General features: G+C 35.2%; 2 protein-coding genes across 2 annotated transcripts; both read left to right on the top strand.

The window, feature by feature from the left end:
- The first annotated feature begins 332 nt into the window (after positions 1–332).
- LOC132620275 (transmembrane emp24 domain-containing protein p24beta3-like) lies at positions 333–8,847 on the top strand. The gene is made up of 5 exons (XM_060334948.1): positions 333–417; positions 891–1,204; positions 7,340–7,526; positions 7,639–7,746; positions 8,475–8,847. Exons 1-5 carry the CDS (start codon positions 333–335, stop codon positions 8,606–8,608), a joined length of 828 nt encoding a protein of 275 aa, XP_060190931.1. The 3' UTR covers positions 8,609–8,847.
- Positions 8,848–13,609: 4,762 nt separating this feature from the next.
- LOC132616830 (ATP sulfurylase 1, chloroplastic-like) lies at positions 13,610–20,700 on the top strand. The gene is made up of 5 exons (XM_060331526.1): positions 13,610–14,199; positions 17,947–18,352; positions 19,214–19,474; positions 19,564–19,650; positions 20,200–20,700. Exons 1-5 carry the CDS (start codon positions 13,670–13,672, stop codon positions 20,335–20,337), a joined length of 1,422 nt encoding a protein of 473 aa, XP_060187509.1. The 5' UTR covers positions 13,610–13,669; the 3' UTR covers positions 20,338–20,700.
- Positions 20,701–22,689: the final 1,989 nt, after the last annotated feature.

Genomic DNA, 22,689 nt, shown 5'->3' with positions numbered 1-22,689 from the left:
AAAAAAAAATCAACTGTATACAATAATATAATATTTTTTCAATTGTAGTAAGGGTACAAATATACAACAGGCTTTTGAATCGAGGGGTACAAATTGGGCCATTTCGGGTAATTTTACAAACATAGGCTATTTCGGGTAATTATTTTTCCTAAATAGTCATAGAGGGCTATTTTCCCTTTATTTTTCTGATTAGTGTTAGCTTAGTCGTAGCTTTTCAATATAAAAACATCTTACAGTATAAAGTCAAAACTCCATCTCCGCACGTCAATATACACGTCTCCATCCAGTTACCACGATTCCGACGAGAACTAACGGAAAACTCGCCGGCCGAAATGGAAACCAGAGCCAGAGCAGGAGCAGGAGCAAAGTTCTCCAGAGTCTTAGCTCTGGTAGCGATTCTGTTATTCGGTTTCATTGGTGACCTATCGGCGTCATCGGTAACTGTAAATGACGAGGAGTGCATAGGCTCATAACTTTTCATTATAAAAACATTGAGAAAATGACAAAAAATGTCCCTTATACTATTTTTAATTTATCTGCAAAGTACGGTATAACTTTTTGAGGTGTAATTTCTGTTATTCTTTTTTAATTTTTAATTTTATATCTTCTTAGCGTCTAGTCGAGTCTGAAAAGTTGCATACTTAGGATTTGACGGGACTTCTTGGTGTTTATAATTACCAAAAAAAAAAAAATCCATTATTTCCGTCAAATCTAACCGACGGAGTTTGGTAAATAGTATTTTACATAGACTAATAGTGTTAGCTTCTGGTAAACTTGAAGGACCAAAACTATAAAATATATACTTGAGGGACTATGTTGAACTATCCTCAAACATAAGGGACCATTTTTGACTTTTTCTAGTCATATAAAAACCCTCTCCTAATGTAAAGTCAAACACTCCTCCATCTCCGCACGTCATATACACGTCTCCATTTCAGTTTCGGTAGCGATTTCGTTACAAAATTACAATTCTAAGCCCAAAAAATTACAAAAATTGTACATTACCAGAATGAAGGTGTTAGTTTTGGTAGCGATTTTGTTATTCAGTTTCGTGGGTGAGTTAACGGCGTTATCGGTGACGGTAAATGACGTGGAATGCGTTCAAGAATACGTGTTGTATGAAGGCGATACTATATCCGGCAACTTTGTTGTTGTAGATCATGATATTTTTTGGAGTTCCGATCATCCTGGCATCGATTTCACTGTAATTACCTTTTTGCCCCTTTCTCCCAAATATAAATATCTGATTTTTATGTTTAGTAGTTTGTTAAACTTTAAAGTCTGAAGTTGGTTTATAGCCTGTTTGGCCAAGCTTATTTTTTTCCAAAAAATACTTATTTTTTCAGTAATTGCTTATTTTAAAAAAAATGAGTTATTATAAGTGTTTTTGGAGAGTAGCAGAAACATTTTTTCAGAAGTTAAAAAAATAGTTTTTGCTCAAAAATATTTTTTTGAAAAGTACTTTTGAGAAAAATACACATAGAAAGTACTTTTTAAAAGCTTGGCCAAATACTAATCGCTGGTCAAAAGAACTTTTTAAATTAATTGGCCAAAGTCAAAGTACTTTTTTAAAAAGTACTTAAAAAAATACTTTTTAAAATAAGCAGTTTCAGAAGCTTGGCCAAACAGGCTATTAGTTTGATTGTTGCTAGATCCTTCTTTAGATAGTATGATTTATGCAAAAATAATTTAAAAAAATTGAGTTAATGGTCAAAAACATACTTGAAATATCATTTTATTCGTGACGTTCCCTTTTCTTATTTGAACTATCACCATCTATGTATTATAACACGTCTCATAGCTCATTAGGTCAACTATAAGTTGTTCTCTTTTCCTACCCAATTTCATTGTATGACTTTTTTTTTTCCTTTCTCAGCAGTATAAATCTTTGATTTTTATGCTTAGTTTGTCTAAAGTGTGAAGTTGATTTAGTTTGATTGTTGCTAGATCCTATTTTTTGTATAGTATGAAAGGGAGAAATCTCCCTATAAATATGATTTTATGCAAAAAAAAAAAAAAAAAAAAAAAAAAAGAGAGAGAACTAATAATCTGTGCTAATTGGTAGTATCTTGTAAGTGCTCCAAGGGATTTATACGACAATATAAACGTGATGCTAATAAGTAAAAAGAAGTTGACTTGAGAAGCTATCTGGTTTCTTTGCTCCAATTTCGGGGAACTTCATAGTTGTAGATCATGATTTTCTGGAGCTCCGATCATCCTGGCACTGATTTCACTGTAATTACCCTCTTGCCCCTTTCTCCGAAATATAAATATCTGATTTTTATCTAGTTTGATTGTTGCTAGATCCAATGATTTTATGCAAAAAATTGAGTTAATGGTCAAAAACACACCTGAACTATCACTTTTTTTTTCCGCGAGTTTCACACCCCAATTAGTTGTCCCTTTTCCGACCTAAATTTCACATTAAAGCACACCTCGAAGCTGATTAGGCCAACTATCATTTGTGTATGTTTGCACTGTATGGCCTTTTTTCCCCTTTATCAGAAGTATAAGTCTTTGATCTTTATGCGTAGTTGTTTAAAGTGTGAAGTTGATTTAGTTTGATTGTTGCTAGATCCTATTTTTGTATAGTGTGAAAGGGATAAAATAAAAATTTACTATCAATCTGTGCTAATAAGAATTTACAATATATATATAAACGTGATGCTAATATGTAAAAAGGACTTGACTTGAGAAGCATCGATTTTATTGTATGACCTTTTTTTTCTCCTTTCTCCGAAGTATAAATATTTGATCTTTATGCTTAGTTTGTTTAAAGTATGAGAAAAGCCGTTGTTGCTTGCTGCTTGCAGGAAGTTGATTTTGATTGTTGCTAAATTCTATTTTTGTATAGTGCGGAAGAGATAAATCCCCTGTAAATATATACAAAAAACTAACTAATCATCTGTGCTAATTGGTATTATCCTGTAAGTGCTCCAAGCATTTTAAAAAAATGTACACGTGATGCTAACCTGTAAAAAGGAGTTGATTTCACTGTATGACCTTTTTTTTTTTAAACTGGTAACTTTTTCTATATTTCATATGTAGAAAAACAGTACTTAGGTAGTACTGACCGTATTTACAAGAAAGTCTAACTTTTACTGTCCTCTCTCCATCTAGTCCTGTCCTTTGCCTGTAAGCCTGTTTCCTCCCATCTTTTAAGAGCATCTGTAACCTTCCCAGGCATGGTCCAGGAAATGCCCTTGAGATTAAGAATAATTCTCCATAGATGAGCTGTTATCTTACAGTGAAGGACGAGATGGTTAACTGTCTCTGCTGTTTCCCCACACAAAAAGCATCTGGAACATAAAATGAAACCTCTTTTCATCAAATAATCTTGTGTAAGGCTGCTTCTTTAGCCAGTAGCCACACAAAACAGGCAATTTTGTGAGGAATTTTTGTTTTCCAGATGTGTTTCCATGGCCAGTTGGCTATCTGCTGGTTGGAATAATTCATCATCCTGTAAGCTGCATTAATTTTGAATAAACCCTTACTGCTGCCTTGCCACCATAATACATCTTCACCTGTCTGTAGTCCACTAAACTGCTCAAGTGTACTAAAGAATTCAACCACTCTTTGTACTTCCCAGTCATTGATATGTCTTCTAAAAATGATGTTCCATCCTTGAGGTGTCCACATCTCTGCTATAGTCCTTTGCTGGTTTAGAACTATATTGAAGATATCTGAGAAGACCACATCTAATCTGCCAACTTCATGCCAATGGTCCTCCAAAAGCTAGTTTTACTCCCATCAAACACTTTGATCTTGGAATTATCCCTCAACTCACTCCACAGTGTTCTAATGGATCTCCATAGGCTATCCCCAAATGGTGTAGTGACCTCCTTAGTCATCCATTTGTCTTCCTGTTCATACTTTTGCTTTAATAATAATCCCCCAAAGGAGTTGATTCTCATTGGTGAACTTCCACAACCATTTCATTCTAAGAGCTTTACTCTGAAATTCTTGATCCCTGACCCTCCTAGATTCTTGCCAAAAGTGATTGCTTTCCACTTAACCAAGTGGTAACCTTTCTTTCTTTGTTCCCATGCCATAAAAAATTCCTCCTGATGCTATCCAACCTATTGATGACCCCTGTTGGGATGGGGAACAGGGACATCATGTATGTTGGAAGTGCATCAAGTACTGAGTTGATAAGAGTCAATCTGCCACCCATAGACAGATACTGGGTCTTCCATCTGGCCAATTTCTTTTCACACTTCTCAATGACATTGTTCCAAATTTCTACTGACTTAGATTTAGCTCCTAAAGGCATTCCAAGATATATTGTTGGTAAAGCCCCGATTTCACTGTATGACCTTTTTGCCCCTTTATCCGAAGTATGCATATTTGATCTTTATGCGTAGTTGTTTAAAGTGTGAAGTTGGTTTAGTTTGATTATTGCTAGATCCTTGTTTGTATAGTGTGAAAGGGATAAATCCCCTTTAAATATGATCTTATACACAAAAAATTGACTAATTATCTGACCTAAGGGTGTGGTACAGTGGTCAATGAGGTGAGTGGAGAACCATGAGGTATCAGGTTCAAATCCACAGAAACAATAGGTGGTTTCTCCATCTGTGCAAGTTTCGGTTAGTTGACAGAGTTACTGGTAGTTGTCTTGGGGAGGTAGCAGATTAGCAAGTACTCGGTGGAATAGTCAAGGTAGCATCATAAGAAATAAAATTAACTAATTATATGAGCCAAGGTGTGACATTGACATAGTGGCCAATGAGGTAGGAGGGAAGACCATGAGGTCTCAGGTTCAAATCCACATAAACACTAGGTGATTTCTCCCATCTGGCTAAGTTTTGGTTGACAGAGTTACTCGGTTGCTATGTTGGGGGAGCTAGCAGGTACTTGGTGGAATAATCTGAGATAGCATTATCAAAAATAAAATTAAGTAATCATCTGTGCTAATTGGTAGTATCTTGTAAGTGATCCAAGAATTTGCAGAAAATATATATGTGAAGCTAATATGTATAAAAGAGTTGACTTGACAAGCTATCTGGTTTCTATGTTCCATATTGTCCTATTTATGCACCTGAAGCACTGATGTTGACTATGATGTTGACTATCTTCTTTTTCATCCATCCTCAGGTTTCCCCACCTTTAAATCTAGAGTCCACCAACTTGTTTGCAACTAATGTGCAACCTTGCATTTGCCTGTCTTTCATAAACGCATTCTAGAAAGAAAACAACTTTGCAAGAATCATATAGATGCTTATTACTAGACTTCTAGCTTTGAAGTTCTTTCTTGACAGTAGAGACACTTTCCACAGTAATAATCGGAAAGATGTATTAGCTCTCTTTTCAGATATGCCATTTTTGATGAAAAAATTGGTTCTTTGATATCATTTTGGACTACACTCTTGACAAATGCCATAAGAAACCATCAAAAGCTTGGGACTTATCCCCAACACAATTCTTAACTACTTCCTAATACTTCTTCAGAAAATTCCTCTCCAATTACTCCCTCCTCATCTCCTGCCCTCCCCCGCTCTTCCCCATAATACATTGCTGAAGTATACACCCTCCAGTCTAGGACTCCAAACAATATCCCCCCTATATAGATGTGTATAGAACCCTCCGATTGCATTCCCACCTCCTGTTCTCCCTCTAACACTAATAGCTACAGCTCAATGTTTATAAGAAGTTTCTTCTTTTGTTAACTATAGCTGGAGCCTAGGACTCCAAACAATATCCCCCCTATATAGATGGGTATAGAACCCTCCGATTGCATTCCCACCTCCTGTTCTCCCTCTAACACTAATAGCTACAGCTCAATGTTTATAAGAAGTTTCTTCTTTTGTTAACTATAGCTGGAGCAATAGAAAGATTGTGTATTGCAATTTCCTTCTTTTGACCATATTTCCCTTTACTTCTGCCTGCAACTAGTTTCCAGTGCAATTGTGATTGGATCACATTTGTTTTATAAGTAAAAAGAAATCTTTTTTGTCATATGGGTTTGCTTTGTTTCCAGATTTGTATTTGCTTTCTTAAATCCCTTTAGGTTGTGTAGATTTGAATGGTGAGGGAAAGAGTTTTTCTTAGCTTTTGCATGTACATATTCTTCTTCTTCATCATACGTTTAGCTGCAAAGATCTCTTACTCAGATTAGTTAGGAGAAGAACAAAAGAAATTGAAGGTGAGCTCAATTTCTATTATAGGCATAAGGAATGAAAGTTGCAGAGGAACCCATTAGCTCTTCCGTCTCAAAAGAAAAACCATTAGCTCTTCTATGTGAACCTTATGTCCAGCTATTAACCTTCCCAGTCAATTCTACAATATCATCATGGATACAAAAAGCTTCCTCATAAATCTGAAAGGTCTTCAATGCACTGAGACAAATATATCGTCTGCAACCCATAATGCGACAATGATAGAAATGGTGAAAACAAATACTAATAAAAATCCTGACAGATTGAGAGGCAATAATCTTGAGAATAATCTGGTACTTGTTAGTGGTTTTTTCTTTTGAGCAGATTTGCTCCTTGCTTGAGCTGTGGGGTAGATGTGATAACTTCAATCCACCTGGAACATCCTATTAAACCAACCTCCCCCACCGCGGTGGGTCGGTTTTTCATGTCCCATGCCGATCATGGTACCCGCCACTTGTAAGCATATATGCACACCTACAACTTTGATTTTGGCTATGGATTTCTATGTTTTAAAAATCCATGCATAACGTGTATACTTGAAATAAAATATTATAGAAGTTGAATTTAATAAATTTAGTAAATAGATGACACTTGCAACCTGTGGTGCATAACAACATTCTTTCCGTCCTCAATTCACAACCCATGGTGCATAACAACATTCTACTTGTCAAAAAAATAACAACATTCTACCACCCTCAACTCGTATCCTTACTTCTTTACAAAAATATCGCCCACCTTTGGCCTGATGTCAGTGAACACCGAGGGTGGGTGAAATTTCCCATCGTACCTTGGTGAAGATGGAATAAATGAATATGATTGTCCGTTGTGCTCATGAGAAGTCATGGGCATTCAACATACAAATCAGTTTCTAACTCATTGCCATGTCCTGGCATGGCTGATAAATATGATATGGTTTCAATGATCAAAAATAAAGTAGCACAACTAATTGAACTTAATAAAGGAAGTAATGAACTCACTGTTTATGTCTTACATATATGCATGACCCCAATTTACTCGCGCAATTAAAAAGTTGGAAATATACTAGAAATGAAAATATTTTACATAAACAGAACACAGAGTACATTTTTTTTCTTTTGATTCTGCTCTCTCCTGCTACTTACAGAAAAAGAGATTACAAGACAAGATGTGTTCCTTTTACTGAATATTTTTACTCAATGCAGGTGACATCGCCTTCAGGAAATGTCGTCCACACAATGAAGGGCACATCAGGGGATAAATTTGAGTTCAAGGCTCCTAGGAGTGGGATGTTCAACTTCTGTTTTCATAATCCACATTCAACTCCAGAAACAGTCTCGTTCTACATACATATTGGGCACATTCCCAATGAGCATGACCTCGCTAAAGACGGTTTGTCTTCTTTGCTATATTGTTCTTTTATGGCCAGGATTAGCGGTTGAGCATTTTAATATTGTATTCATCCATTCCTCTTTAGATATAATCTTTACTGACGTTTTTGCAGAACATTTGGACCCCGTTAATGTCAAAATTGCCGAACTAAGAGAGGCATTGGAGTCGGTTACATCAGAGCAGAAATACTTGAGAGCACGTGATGCTCGTCATCGTCATAGTGAGTCTCCAATCTTTTCCTGGATAGATAACCTGATCGCTTTCTAATTCTAAATATGCGTATGTATAAAATGTTTACCTTTCAGCAGTCATTCCCTAGTTAAAACGCCTGAGTTGGTAGATTTGCTTGGTGATTTGTCGATATAGGCAGCTATTTCTTTTACGTTTGAACCGAGTAATGGTTAATTCTGAAAATGGTCACGACAAACCACTGACCAGGTGTGGACGTTTATGCCAAGAGCTTTGTTAGTTTTCTTAAGACACTAACATCTGATGACTGTGACAATCACTCAGATATGTTATGAGTTGCTCGTACATGTTGATCTAGATAGTAAGCAATAAGATAGTATTTGGATAGGCTAAAAGCTTGTTGATGCTGATAATTGCTGTGGAATAATCTCAGTATGCTGCTGTTAGTATATTTTGGTGTTATATGTAACTTGGGTTGAAATTTTCTGCTCTGAAAGGTGAATCTGTCCAACTGTTATATGACTGGAACACACAAGAAAAGAAGCTATTGTTTAAAGTTTTTGAGCATCAGTTTTCTTTTTCTGGGAGTTTGTAGTATCATTTTCTTCCGATTTTAAATGCATCTTTACCTATTTTCATTTCTTCTTATGATAGAGGAAAGTCTTTTTGTAGCTTTGTGTTTGCAATTATCATGGTCAAGGCTTTGAGGCATTAATCTGCTAAAACTACTGTTGACGTGCATGTTTTCTTTCTGTGCAGCTAACGAGAGCACACGTAAGCGTGTAGTATTTTACACTGTCGGAGAGTATGCTCTACTTATATTAGCAAGTGGACTACAAGCCCTGTACATTCGAAGCCTATTCAGTAAGTCCATCGGTTATAATCGTATCTGATGACAAAATTTATGAAGCTCCATGGTCCTTTTCGGCTACGTCCTACAGGAGTTAAAAGTGTTTTTTAAGCAGTTGGAGTTGAGAGAAAAGTATGTGGCAAACTGATTCTGAATTATTTCATAAGATCAGCTCCATTCATATCCAAGTAATGAGATGTACATCTAACGGTACTTTGTATTAACGTTGATTTAAGTTTTATTTGAGTAATTAGACATTTTTTATTTTACCCTTAAAGAAAAGACTCAACTTTTATAATTTTGCTATCAATGACAATAGATTGCACAAATAAATGGGCGGGTTATTGACCGCTAATACTTGGTTGACTCAAAACATGGGCTAATTTTGCCACATTATCTAAGATATTTGCACCATAATCTCGCCCACTAATTCATGTCTCTATAAACTAGAGGTCTCAAGCTCAACTTTCTTTAGGTACCGAGTCGTTTTTAGGGAGCTTTTTGCCCCCCACTGTGGAATTCCCGGCGTAAATTTAGATTAGTCTAGTCTCAACGCGGATACTGGACATCGGTTGGCAACAGAAAAAAAGAGAGACTATCGTGGACCTTGGACTCATAGAGATCTAGGTCTCCTCTATAAAAGTAAGGGCCGAAGTTCACATATGAGTCCGGAACCAAAATGCCCCCAAAAAAATCACTTTGAACCAAAATACCCTAAAATGTTACAAAATTACCTTTAATGCAGTAATTTATTGTGCTAAACCAGTTTACGGAGACGGAGCCGTTAACTGCTTTAGCGCAGTATTTTACTGCGTTATAGAAGCTGTTAAAAAAAAAAAATCTACAACGCAGTAAAATACTGCGTTATAGAAACAGTACCAAAAAAAAATTGGCCAACTTTATTTTTGCAACACTTAGTTTTTTTTTCCATACTTTGACCAATGATTAGTCGAGTGTCAAGACTCCGAAACGTCAATATTTTATATAAAACCTGATATTTTTTTCTGCGTACAATAATATAGGCTCAATACATTAAAGATACGTAAACGTTAGGATCGTCATTTTAGGGGTTGAAAAGGTGTCCGAAGTAAGTTTTATTTGTAAACTTTAGGTTTAAATGTTCTATATACATAGACGTCCATTTTTGTTTGAAGACTTGTTGTCATTAGCTTAAGGTTTTTATTTTTAGGGTTTAGATTTATTGAAAATAAAGTCGTTGACAAAAGGTTTTTAACTGCTTTAGCGCAATATTTTACTGCGCTAAAGAGTATTTATTTTTGTTTGTATAGCACAGTAAAATAGCGAGCACTAAAAAAAAATTGGCCAATTTTATTTTTTGCAACACTTAGTGTTTTTTTTCATACTTTGACCACTGATTAGTCGTGTGTCAAGACTCCGAAACGTCAATATTTTATATAGAACCTGATATTTTTTTCTGCGTACAATAATGTAGGCTCAATACATGAAGGATACGTATACGTTCGGATTGTCATTTTAGGGATTGAAAAGGTGCCCGAAGTAAGTTTTGTTTGAAAAAACTTAGTGCTTGACTGTAAGGTTATTTTAGTCAACTTATATGTCGAGAAAATTAGTCAGCTTTATTTTCAAAAATTGAAACCGCAGAAGTGAAATTGACATTCACAGCTACATTACCCCGGGATTTTTACGTTGAAATCTGTTGCGTATCATTATCTTATAAGTAAATAAAACTGAAAATCTCACGCCAATTTGGGAGAAAATTGAAATTGAATGGGATAAAAGGTGTTTTTTTAAAAATCGGCTCGGCCACGACAGTTTGTCTGCATAGATCTCGAAAAAATACACAAGTTCAAAAAAAAAAAAAAACGTAAAACGGACATCCGAGCGCAAAGTTATGATCATCTAAAGTTTGACCACTTTACAACTAGTTTTTCTCCCTATATTTTTTAGAATTATATTTATATTCAAAATAAAGTTATGTTTTGATTAAAAAATAACACGCTTAAATCAAAACCTTAAAAAATAAAACACTTAAACCTTAAACAAAACTTACTTCGGGTACCTTTTCAACCCCTAAAACGACGATCCGAACGTTTACGTATCCTTGATGTATTGAGCCTATATTATAATACGCAGAAAAAAAATCAGGTTCTATATAAAAGATTGACGTTTCGGAGTCTTGACACACGACTAATCGTTGGTCAAAGTATGAAAAAAACACTAAGCGCTGCAAAGAAAAGATTTATTAAAATAAGATGTTGAGATCTTTTTATGGAAAAAACACTAAGTTCCTTAAGTGTGTTATTTTTTAATGCGTAACTTTCTTTCGAATATGTTAAAAAAAAAAACTCGCGTAAATCGGACATCCGAGCGCAAAAAATCGCGTATATTCGAAATAAAGTTACACTTTAAAAAATAACACACTTAAATCTAAACTCTAAAAATAAAAAACCTTAAGCTAATGACAACAAGTCTTCAAACAAAAATGGACGTCTATGTATATAGAACACTTAAACCTAAAGTTTATAAATAAAACTTACTTCGGGCACCTTTTCAACCCCTAAAATGACGATCCGAACGTTTACGTATCCTTGATGTATTGAGCCTACATTATTGTATGCAGAAAAAAATATCAGGTTCTATATAAAATATTGACGTTTCGGAGTCTTGACACACGACTAATCATTGGTCAAAGTATGGAAAAAAACACTAAGTGTTGCAAAAAATAAAGTTGGCCAATTTTTTTTTGTACTGTTTCTATAACGCAGTATTTTACTGCATTATAGATTTTTTTTTTAACAACTTCTATAACGCAGTAAAATACTGCGCTAAAGCAGTTAACGACTCCGTCTCCGTGAACTGCTTTAGCGCAGTAAATTACTGCGCTAAAGGTAGTTTTGTAACATTTTTTTTGTTGGGGTATTTTGGTTCAAAGTGATTTTTTTGGGGGCATTTTGGTTCCGGACTCGTCGTTTGGTTGGAGAATAAGTTATCCATCCTCCCACAAAAATAAAATAACATTATAATTTCGAAAATAGTTTTAACGCGATTCTATCTCAACCAAATATAAGATAAACTCATCTCAAATTTAATAATAAAATTATTTACCTCTTATCCCTAGTAGCAAAACTAAATCTAGAGATGCTCCAAAATAGGGCTTAAAAAAAAAAAAAAAAAAACTGAAAGGAAACAATTATAACATTATATAGTGAGTCCACGAGGACATGCGTACGTGCTCATGTAAAGATAAAACCATTTACCAAACAATGAGTATGATGAGTTAAGTTCAATGGCCTTTGACTATCTCGGTCAGCCAATCTTATTAAAAACAATTGACAAGTGACAAACATTTGTGTTCTTTCCTAGAAAGTGTAGAAGAAAAGTTTTTTTTCCATACCACTTTTGGGACCACATTCGAATCTAGCCTTAAAAGAAGGCAAGGTTCATTCATTGGAAAAGATAAAGTGAATGTGGTTCCATTATTAGTATTTTATTACTTTCCAAAATAAATAGTTCTTGGTACAAGTTTGAATTCAAACTAAAACTTTTTAAAGAAGAGGATTCCTAGAAAGTGTTCTATTGGAGTCATTTTATATCACACTGTAGAGACTGAATTTAAAAAAGATTGACAACGTATTACTCCTTCTTGTCCATTTTAAGTTTCATGGTTATTAAAATAATTACCATTTTAAAAAATTAAGATAGAATTAATAATTTTTATAACCTTTATTCCTACTCTAACAAATATAGAGAGATTAATGTGCAGAAAAGAAAAGTAGTATTAGTTGAGATTAGAGAACAAAAATGTGATTACTTTAATTAAATTATCATTTTTATAAATATTTTTAAGGGTGTGCAGAAGACAAACTTGACAAGCAAAATAGACTGGAGGGACTATATATCATCCTAGATTCTCTAGTTTTTTTATATTTGTAAATAATTTGATTCAAATCTTTTTGTAGTCATTGATTATAATAAGTAAAAAAAAAAATTCAGATGTACTAAACTCTTGCTATGCACGGGGTCCGGAAAAGGGCAGGACCACAAATATCTGTTTTACGTAGTCTATATTTTACATTGGAATTATTTTAGAGATAATGGTCAAAAACGCACTTCAAATATCACTTTTTTTTTTAGTTTCCTACTTGAACTATCACATATGAGAGTTTCCTACTTGAACTATCACATGTGAGAGTTTCCTACTTGAACTATCACATGTGAGAGTTTCCTACATAAACTATTACCAATTAATTTGCAAAACACACCTCAACTATTCATTTTTCACTTTTTTTACCTAAACTATCACAAACTAGTTTGCAAAACACATTTCAACTATCAGTTGTTCACTTTTAATGAGGTGTATTTTGCAATCTAGTTGGTGATAGTTTTGGTAGAAAAAGCGAATAACTGATAGTTGATGTGTGTTTTGCAAGCTAGTCAGTGATAGTTTAGGTAGGAAATTCTCATACTTGATAATTCAGGTAGTTGAGGTGTGTTTTGCAAGCTAATTGGTGATAATTTAAGTAGAAAACTCTCATATATGATAATTCAGATAGAAAACTAAAAAAAAAGTGATATTCGGGTGTGTTTTCTACCCTTAACCTTTTTATTTAGGAATAATTACTTGACATAACTACTTTAAGAGGTAATATTGATAATAACTGCCTTTTAATTTATTTATATTTAGTAGCTACCGTAATTTTGTAAATTACCATTCATAGCTATATCAAAATAGATCAAGCTTCTATGGCTGGAGTGATTATTGGGTGTGACTCTGCCCCTGCCCACCTAGGTTCCAAATACATGAAATGCATTCAAATAAAGTTGAAATACATATAAGATACAACAAACAAGTACACTCAAATACATTTACCTTTTATATATTAATATTAAATTTGGTGTAGAATCAAAGTTCGTTATTTAAATTTAAATGCTTTCTATATTGCTGACGTACATCTATGTCCAAGGAAAATTTATTTCCTAAATTACACACTTTACATCTCCCTCCAATATCCTATCTTAACTAACCCTATAAAAATCCCACCAAACTCATTTCCAACTTCACCCTAAAAGTGGATAGAGAATCCTAAACAAAAAAAAAAAAAAACAAACAAACACAAAACCAATGGCAACCATAAGCTCTCATTTTCTCAAAACTCCAACAAAAATCCAATCTTTACCCAAAACCCACAAAACCCATTTCTCTACACCCTTCAATCTACCTCTCCCAACCCGTTCCACATCAAAAAGAACCGGGTCGACCCGGTCAGTGGGTGCCCCGACCCGAATCAGTTGTGGGTTATTGATAGAACCAGATGGTGGCAAACTAGTAACACTCTTTGTTGAGGAATCACAAAGAGATTTAAAGAAAGAAGAAGCAGTTAAGTTACCACAAATAAAGCTTAACAAGATTGATATACAATGGGTACATGTGTTAAGTGAAGGTTGGGCTAGTCCATTAAAAGGTTTTATGAGAGAATCTGAGTTCCTCCAAACTCTTCATTTTAATTCTATTAAAATTGAAGATGGCTCTGTTGTCAATATGTCTGTACCAATTGTGTTAGCTATTGATGATGAAAAGAAGAGTGAAATTGGTGGCTCGAGTTGTGTCAGTCTTGTTGATGATGACAACAACCCCATTGCCATTCTAAACGAGTAAGATTTTTTTTTTTTTGGTGTTCTTGAAATTATTTTTATTTTGAGGCATAATACAGGCTCTCAAACTTAGCCTCAGGTGTCAGGTATGCCCTAGGCACCTCAACTCGTATAAAGTTGAACACGTAAACACAAATGCTGATGTGTCACTGACGCGACACATAAATTTGGACGTGTATAGACGATCATTTTGTAAGTTGGAGTGTTCAACTGACAAAGTGGAGACATGTTGAGGTGACTACTGGTGCACACTCAAAGTTGGAGGGCATAATTGCCTACTGAGGCCAAGTTTGAGGGCATGTATATGTGTTATGCCTTTTAGTTTTGACAACATTCTATGTTTATTTGTATAGTAAGCTATTTTTTCCTATCTGTCCAGTCCTTAGGGGTTGTTTGGTAGGGTATATAAGAATAGTACTAAATAGGGTGTACTAGTAATGCTGGCATTATTTTTCATCGACTGTTTGGTTTGTTGTATTAAATGAATAAGGTGTATTAGAATAGGAATGATACTAATATTGTTACTGCCATAATTTACTATGTATATAATAATAGTACTGAATAGGGTGTACTAGTAATGTTTTTTTTGGTAAAGAAGGGTGTACTATTAATGTTGCCATTCTTTATGGACTGTTTGGTTTGTTGCCTTAAATGACTAAGGTGTATTAGAATAGGAATAGTACTGGTATTGTTAATGCCATGATTTACTTGTATATAATAATAATAATACTTGCTATTGATGATGAAAACAACCCCATTGCCATACTAAGCGAGTAAGAAGAAATTTCTTGTGTTCGCGAAATTGTTTTTAATTTATTTTTTGACACCATTCTATCTTTATTTGTATATAGTAGGCTATTTTTTCCTATCTGTCCAAGCCTTAGGTAAGTATTGTTTTTTTAATGGTTTGCTTTGCTAAGTGGTAAGTATATGTTTTGATTTGATTTTGGGACTTATTTTAAAAGGAAAGTTACATTTTTTATGTCAGTGCTTATGGTTGTATTTTGTAAATGGCAATTAGGGTGACATATGTTGGGTTGTAAATCTTCATTTAGGATTTAAAACAAAGTTTAAATCTTTATGACTTAATGGTACTCAAGGGCAAGAGCAATTGTGTGTAATGACTAGTGAGCAGTAATGTTTTCAAGGTATTTCTGCTATTTGAGAATGTTTCTTTTACTGTTTTTCAGAAAGATGATGTTAATATGATGATTTTACAACCATTTCCTAATTTTGAGTCATGATGGTTTTTGTAACCATTAAGAATGCCACCTAGCCCTTTATACATATTCCAGTATCTGGATGGGCTTGGTGCACAATTGCAGAAATATGTTAGTTTGTAAGCGTCCTTGCTCTTCCTCTGTTTGGTGCATTTTTTTTTTAATCTTGACATGTTTTCTTCAGTCAATCGTTTGTTTTGATAAGTGGTATGTGGTTTTGAATTGATCGTGGGACTTATTCAAAAGGAAATTTGGAGTTTTGATGCTAGTGCCTACGGTTGTAAATGGCAAGTTGGGTCACATATGTTGGGTTGTAAATCTTCCTTTAGGATTTAAAGAAAAGTTTAAATCTTTATAGCATATGATAATCAAGGAAAACAGAAATTATTTGTAGTAAGAAGTACTGTTTTCGACGTATTTCTGTTATTTTAGAACGTTCCTTTTACCATAAAAGAAATCTGAAGTTATCCCTGTTTTTTCAGAAATATGTTGATGTTAAATCTGATGATTGTACAACCATTTCCTAATTTTGAGTCATGATGGTTAGTATAACCATTATGAATACCAGTTGGCATTATATATGTGTTTCAGTATCTAGAAGGGATTGGTGCATACAACAATAACAACATACCTAGTGTAAGTAATTCCACAAGTGGGGATGGATGGGATTGGTGCATAGTTGCACAAATATGTTAGGTCGGTATCTCGATGGATATCGCAGTGCCAATATGATCTCGGTAGTTTACCATGTGAAAATGACTTATTTGAACAGGCATCCCCGTCTAAATATAAATCAATTATTATTATGTGCTACGCTTTAGTGCCCCCCCTTAAGGTTAGCATGACTAGTAGTAAAGGAGAAAACTTGCGCTTACTTTTGTGTCAGCCACAATTATGATTTTTTTTTAATATGCATCAAAAGAACTTTTTTTTTATATAACCGTGGTATCCGGGCCAGCTTGCACACACCTTGACTAACTCCACGGGATACCTGCCACCTCCTACCAAGCAACAGGTACCAGGTAGCTCTATCCACCAAGGCTAGAACAGATGGGAAGAAATCACCTAGCGTTTTTTGTCTCTGCTAGAATTTGAGCCTGAGACCTCATGATGCTCAACCCGCTTCATTGACCACTAGGCCACACCCTTGGGTGCCATGAAAAGAACATTCATCCTCAAAATATCTTGAAAAGAATCAGCATCATATTAGGTTTTCCCCAGGATACTCCTGATGTTAAGAAAGTATAAACTTGGCTCACCAACCTTCGAGTTGAAGTTTTAAAATTGCTCATAAGGCACAAGCTTGATTATTTTCTACTGGTTTAGGGATGACAGGTCATCATGTGCTTCGACTTTCTACATCCAAATAAGTCGTTGGTTGATTTCCATTTGCTTTTATAAAGATTAATATGTTGATCATTCTTTTCTTCTTTTTTTTTTTTTTTTTTAATTTTTTTTTTTTTACCCCTCTCCCAGTAGCTCCCCCTTTTGTTCCCTTGGTGACTCGAACCCACAACCTTTGGGTTGGAGGTGGAGGGTGCTTACCATCTGAGCAATCCCCTCTTGTCTTTTCTTTCTTTATCAAATTTTCCTCTACTAAACAAATACGTAAGCTGGAAGACACCTATCTTTACTCTTCTTCTTTTCAGATTTCTTTTTCAAATCAGAAGTAATAGAGAGCCTCAAGCTTCCCCTTTTGTTCCCTTGGTGACTCGAACCCACAACCTTCGGGTTGGAGGTGGAGGGTGCTTACTATCTGAGCAATCCCCTCTTGTCTTTTCTTTCTTTATCAAATTTTCCTCTACTAAACAAATACGTAAGCTGGAAGACACCTATCTTTACTCTTCTTCTTTTCAGATTTCTTTTTCAAATCAGAAGTAATAGAGAGCCTCAAACAACTTGATACACTGGTGGAATCTCTATATGAAATATTCTTCTTTTTTATAATGATAATGTAATTTTTCTTTTTTGATAATAATATGAAATATTTTACTTGAATCCAATATCAGTAATCTGCTTTCTGATGTAGTGACTCAAAGTGCTCAAAAGGTGGTAACTAACTCTGTGATTTACTCGACGGATAACAACAACAACTATGCTTCAGTCCTAAACAAGTTGGGGATAGCTATATGAATCCTTGTTTCTTCATTTAAGCTCATATCAATCATCATCATACTAAATAAAATAAAAGTGAAAAATACGTTAATAATAGTTCCATAACTAGTCTAAAACCTATCCTCAACTAGTAGCTATTACCTATATAGATCTTTGCATTGATACCAAGCATTTGCAGGTCTTTTGACACAACTTCCTGCCATGTAATCATTTGCATGTTTAGCAAATGATATTCGGATAATCATTTGAATATCTGACTAATATTCCGCATTGGTTGTTTAGCAATTCATTCACCCCTTTTTCCTCCATGTACTAAATTTTATCATGGTTCTTACCTGCTTGTCAGCAACATAAGTACTTCTGATGTCTTTATTATGTCTGATGTCTTTCCATGTTAATTTGGTAATTGTAGTATCGAGATCTACAAGCATAACAAAGAAGAACGGATAGCAAGAACTTGGGGCACAACTGCCCCAGGTCTTCCTTATGCAGATGAAGCTATAACTCATGCTGGAGACTGGCTAATTGGTGGTGATTTGAAAGTTATAGAACCAATCAAGTACCATGATGGTCTTGACAGGTTCCGACTTTCACCTGCTGAACTTCGTGATGAATTTACAAGGCGTAACGCAGATGCAGTTTTTGCTTTTCAACTGAGAAATCCTGTGCATAATGGCCATGCATTATTGATGACTGACACACGTCGGCGACTTCTCGAGATGGGATATAAGAATCCTGTCCTTTTGCTTCATCCTCTTGGAGGTTACACAAAGGCAGATGATGTTCCACTTCATTGGAGAATGAGGCAACATGAAAAGGTTTGTGCTTCTGTTTATCGAGCCTATGTTTTCCACTTTTTGGCAGTAAAATAAAGCAATAAAAAGCTATGCTACTTGATTCCTTACCTCTTTCAACTGACCAAGCTTCCACAGTCCTTTTTGGAGAAAATGACAAAAATGGTCACTTATGTTTGGGAGTAGGTTCAAATAGTTCTGAACAGTTTTAGTTTTTTATGTTTGCCAAAGGCTAACGCTTTATGTATCCATCAAATATTTAACAAAATCCGTCTGTTAGATTTGACGGGAATTGTGGTAAAATAAGATTTATCAGGAACTCATATTTGAAGGTACTTTTTTGCAATTTCTGTTATTTTTTGTCTCTTTCTAGATTCTGGTGCAGTTTTTTTATGTGCAATTTCTGCTAATTTTTGTCTAGTTTTTGGTGTCTAGTACGGTTTTTTGTGTGGCAGTTTCTAGGATGTGAATGAACTTTCCTAGTGTTTTTGATTAAATCTTCTTTTCTACAGTTCTCGTCAAATCTAACAGCCAGAATTTTGTTAAATATTCGACAGAGACCAAAAGCTTTGACTTTTAACAAACTTAAAGGACTAAACTGTTCAGAGCATACTGTAGGGACTATTTTGAACCTACTCCCAAACATAAGGGACCTTTTTTGTCATTTTCTAGTCATTTTTGCTCAAAGTTCATGCTTGTTCACTTTTTAGAGCGTCTATTCTTGTGTAAATTACTGCTTGAAGAAAGTAGAAAAGTTCTCAGTTTCTTTTGATCCCTTTTGGTGGCTGAAATACCAGCTAAACCTTGATTCACCTTCTCAATATGAGTCATGTAGTGACGTGGTGTTTCTTTCTAACTCCTCTACATGATTGGAACTTCCCTCAGGTACTTGAAGATGGGGTGCTTGATCCAGAGACAACTGTGGTTTCTATATTCCCATCTCCCATGCACTATGCTGGTCCAACCGAGGTGCAATGGCATGCAAAGGCTCGCATCAATGCTGGTGCTAACTTTTATATCGTGGGTCGAGATCCAGCTGGAATGGGTCATCCACTGGAGAAGAGAGATCTTTACGATGCAGATCATGGAAAGAAGGTCCTCAGTATGGCTCCGGGACTAGAACGGTTGAATATCTTGCCTTTCAGGGTATGGCAACATCTTAACCGTGTTTAAAATGGAACATGTCTTTCCTCTTTATTTCCAAACAATAATCTGAATACTAAATTTTCTTTTAGGTGGCGGCATATGACAAGACTAAGAATGGAATGGCTTTCTTTGACCCCTCTAGGCCTCAAGATTTTATCTTCATTTCAGGCACCAAGGTTTCTATCTCTCCTTTGGCTTTCAGTATTCTATATCTATGTTGCTCAGACTCTTCAAAAATGCCGGCGGGTGCGTGACGGATCCTCCAAAAGTAGTGCATTTTTGGAGGATCCAACATAGGTGCGGCAGTAATATTTGGAGAATCCAAGCAACATAGATTTTAGCCCCCTCCCCTCCGGCCCCGGAAAAGACCATTAAAAAAAGTTGGTGGGTACGTGTAGGATCCTCCAAAAGTAGTGTACTTTTTGGAGGATCTGACTCGGGTGAAGCAATATTTTTGGAGAATCCGAGCAATGTAGGTTTTACCCGACTCCAGAAAGGACCACTTCATTAAAAAAAGTTGGTGGGTACGTGTAGGATCCTCCAAAGTAGTGCACTTTTTGGAGGATCTGACTCGGGTGAAGCAATATTTTTGGAGAATCCGAGCAACGTAGGTTTTACCCGACTCTAGAAAGGACCACTTTATTACATTCTACAATGCTAGATCAAGTATTTTGCTGCTGTCCTTCAATCAATATAGCGTAAGTAACGCTTTGTTTTTCTTTCAGATGCGAACGCTTGCAAAGAACAAGGAGAGCCCTCCAGACGGATTTATGTGCCCAGGTGGTTGGAAGGTTTTGGTGGAATACTATGATAGTTTGGCTCAAGCTGAAAATGGCAGAGTAACTGACCCTGTGCCTGCTTGAATGCATCATCGAGATAGTGAATTACAGTATGTTTGGACTAGAAACAATTTCTCCCCATTGTGGTATCTGAAGATTCTTTTTTAACATTATTACTCTCCAAAAGACAAATAATAATAGCGAGGCATGGTGGTATAGGTTGAGGAAATTTTTTCTTCCTTTTGTAAATTATGGTGCTAAACAAAGCATGCTAAAATTATGCACACACCTATGTTATAGGGTACTTGCTTTAATGAAAATGAGTTTTTAAGTTTTCTGGTGGATGGACTATGTAGTACAGAAGTTGGAGAGTTGTATTTCATTCTTTTTGATAGGAAACTTTGGACACCATTTGTTTTCACTTAATGGAGGTTTCATTCTGAATCATTCATTTTCAGCCTTTTTAGTGCATTTGCTTTTTTATTTCATGATCACTTACTAGCTATTAACATATCGGAATCATTTTGAGGACGCTAGAGCGATGCATTAGTTTTTCGCGATCATAAGATTTTTTGCTAAGTTTAATGCAACATCTATCACTAGGTGAGCTAATTTTGGCTTTGTCATGGCTTCACTTGAATCTCCTTTGGATTTGATTGAGAAAACAATATTTGATTGGTGTATTCAGCATTTAGGCTGAACAATGCTGGCCATGCAATTTTTTGTGTAACGTCAACATCTTGGGTATGGCAAGGCCCAGGTGAGAGCCGGGGATGGCTGGGGTCGTAGTCATGATCGAACATAGTGCTTGTTTGATGGATTTGGTTAACAAATAAAGTTATATTCTTGCTATTCGGTATAGCTTTTGACATGATGATAAGCACTTGATCCCCGAAGAAATATTCGAGCCTGTACTCGACAAAATTGTGGGGAACGGACTTGGATGCCTTGCGTTAGCAGATAACAAAACATTGATACGAGACTACTTCAATTTCTCTGACCAATAACTGATCTTTGTCAGTCCTCGTTGGCCTAACAAAACCGTGTCCAGGTCGGGCAAGGAGAACCATTCAACATAGTAATCGATATGAGACTACTTCAAGATTAAATGCCATGGCATTAATATACAACATTCCCAGTATTCCCACCAGGTGGGGTTTGGGGAGGGTGAGTATACGCAGACCTTATCCCTACCTTGAATGTCATGACATCAGTATGAGATGGTCAAATTCCATATACGGTTTTCTATATGAGAGTTAGTGCGTGGACACAACCAACTCTTTGATTCGACGTATATAACCAAACCACCCATGGTGCTACGCTCAGGTACTTGGACACGAAGATCTCTAGATCGTGAGTTATGGTTTCCACGTGTTTGACCCTTGACTTATTCATAAAACATAATTAACTGAGTATGAAATGGATGAGGTTAATTTATAAGTATCCAATAAACTATGCAATCATTCAATTTTTATAGAGTTAATTGTCAAAACACACCGGAATAATTATTTTTTAGCGAGTTTTACACCTCAATGTGAACTGTTCATTTTTCTTATCTGAACTATCACCATCTATGCTTAAAACACACCTCGAACATGATTAGGTCAACTATCAGTTGTTTCCTTTTCCTACATGAACTATCACCAGTAGATGGTGATTGTTCGGGTAGAAAAAAGAACAACTTATAGTTAGGGCGAAACACTCGTAAAAAAGACAGTTAAGATGTGTTTTAGATCATTATTTCTTTTTAATATTATTTATATATAATAAATGATAAATCCTTTGGATGAAAATTCTGTTTTTGGCACCGAATACGAGTTAAAGTGTTTGTCGGGAGACGTAAGGTACGTAGTCTGTGGTTGGTGGTAGTCAAAAGTCACACACGCACAAAAACTCAAACATGAAAAACTTTTCAAATGAACCAAATCGATTACACGTAGTTGTTGACGCATGAGAGAAGAAAACCTTAAGTCACAAGTAAAAGACTTGACTCATTAGCTTAACCAAGTAACAATAAGTTAGGAGCGGAGCTAGAATCCTAGTTACAGAATCGGCATAATTTAATAGGTTTGGCTATGATTTTAATTTGTGTTAAAAAAAAACTATGTATAATGTATAAATAATTTATTTAGACTTAATAAAACTCTTTTTTTTTTTTAAATTCAACACTCATAAATTTAAAATTCTACATATGTCTACGGCTGCTAAGAGTAGATTAAGTATGTTAAAGCAAAATCAATTTACTTTATTGCGAGTAGAAACATGTCATGTCAACAAATTTATGAACGTGCTTTGAATTTAGTTTCTTAAAAATTGCCAATTTCTAAGAGTAGAATTATATATTATATTCACTAAAAGAATTGCGGGCATTCGGAAGGAAGCCAATTCTATATCTACAACTAATATTTATTTAATTACTTGACTAAGTAGTGATAG

Source organism: Lycium barbarum, chromosome 11, assembly GCF_019175385.1.
Source record: "Lycium barbarum isolate Lr01 chromosome 11, ASM1917538v2, whole genome shotgun sequence".
NCBI classification, from domain to species: Eukaryota; Viridiplantae; Streptophyta; class Magnoliopsida; order Solanales; family Solanaceae; genus Lycium; species Lycium barbarum.
Note: the sequence above shows the minus strand (reverse complement) of the source record. Positions and strands in the feature narration are given on the sequence as shown.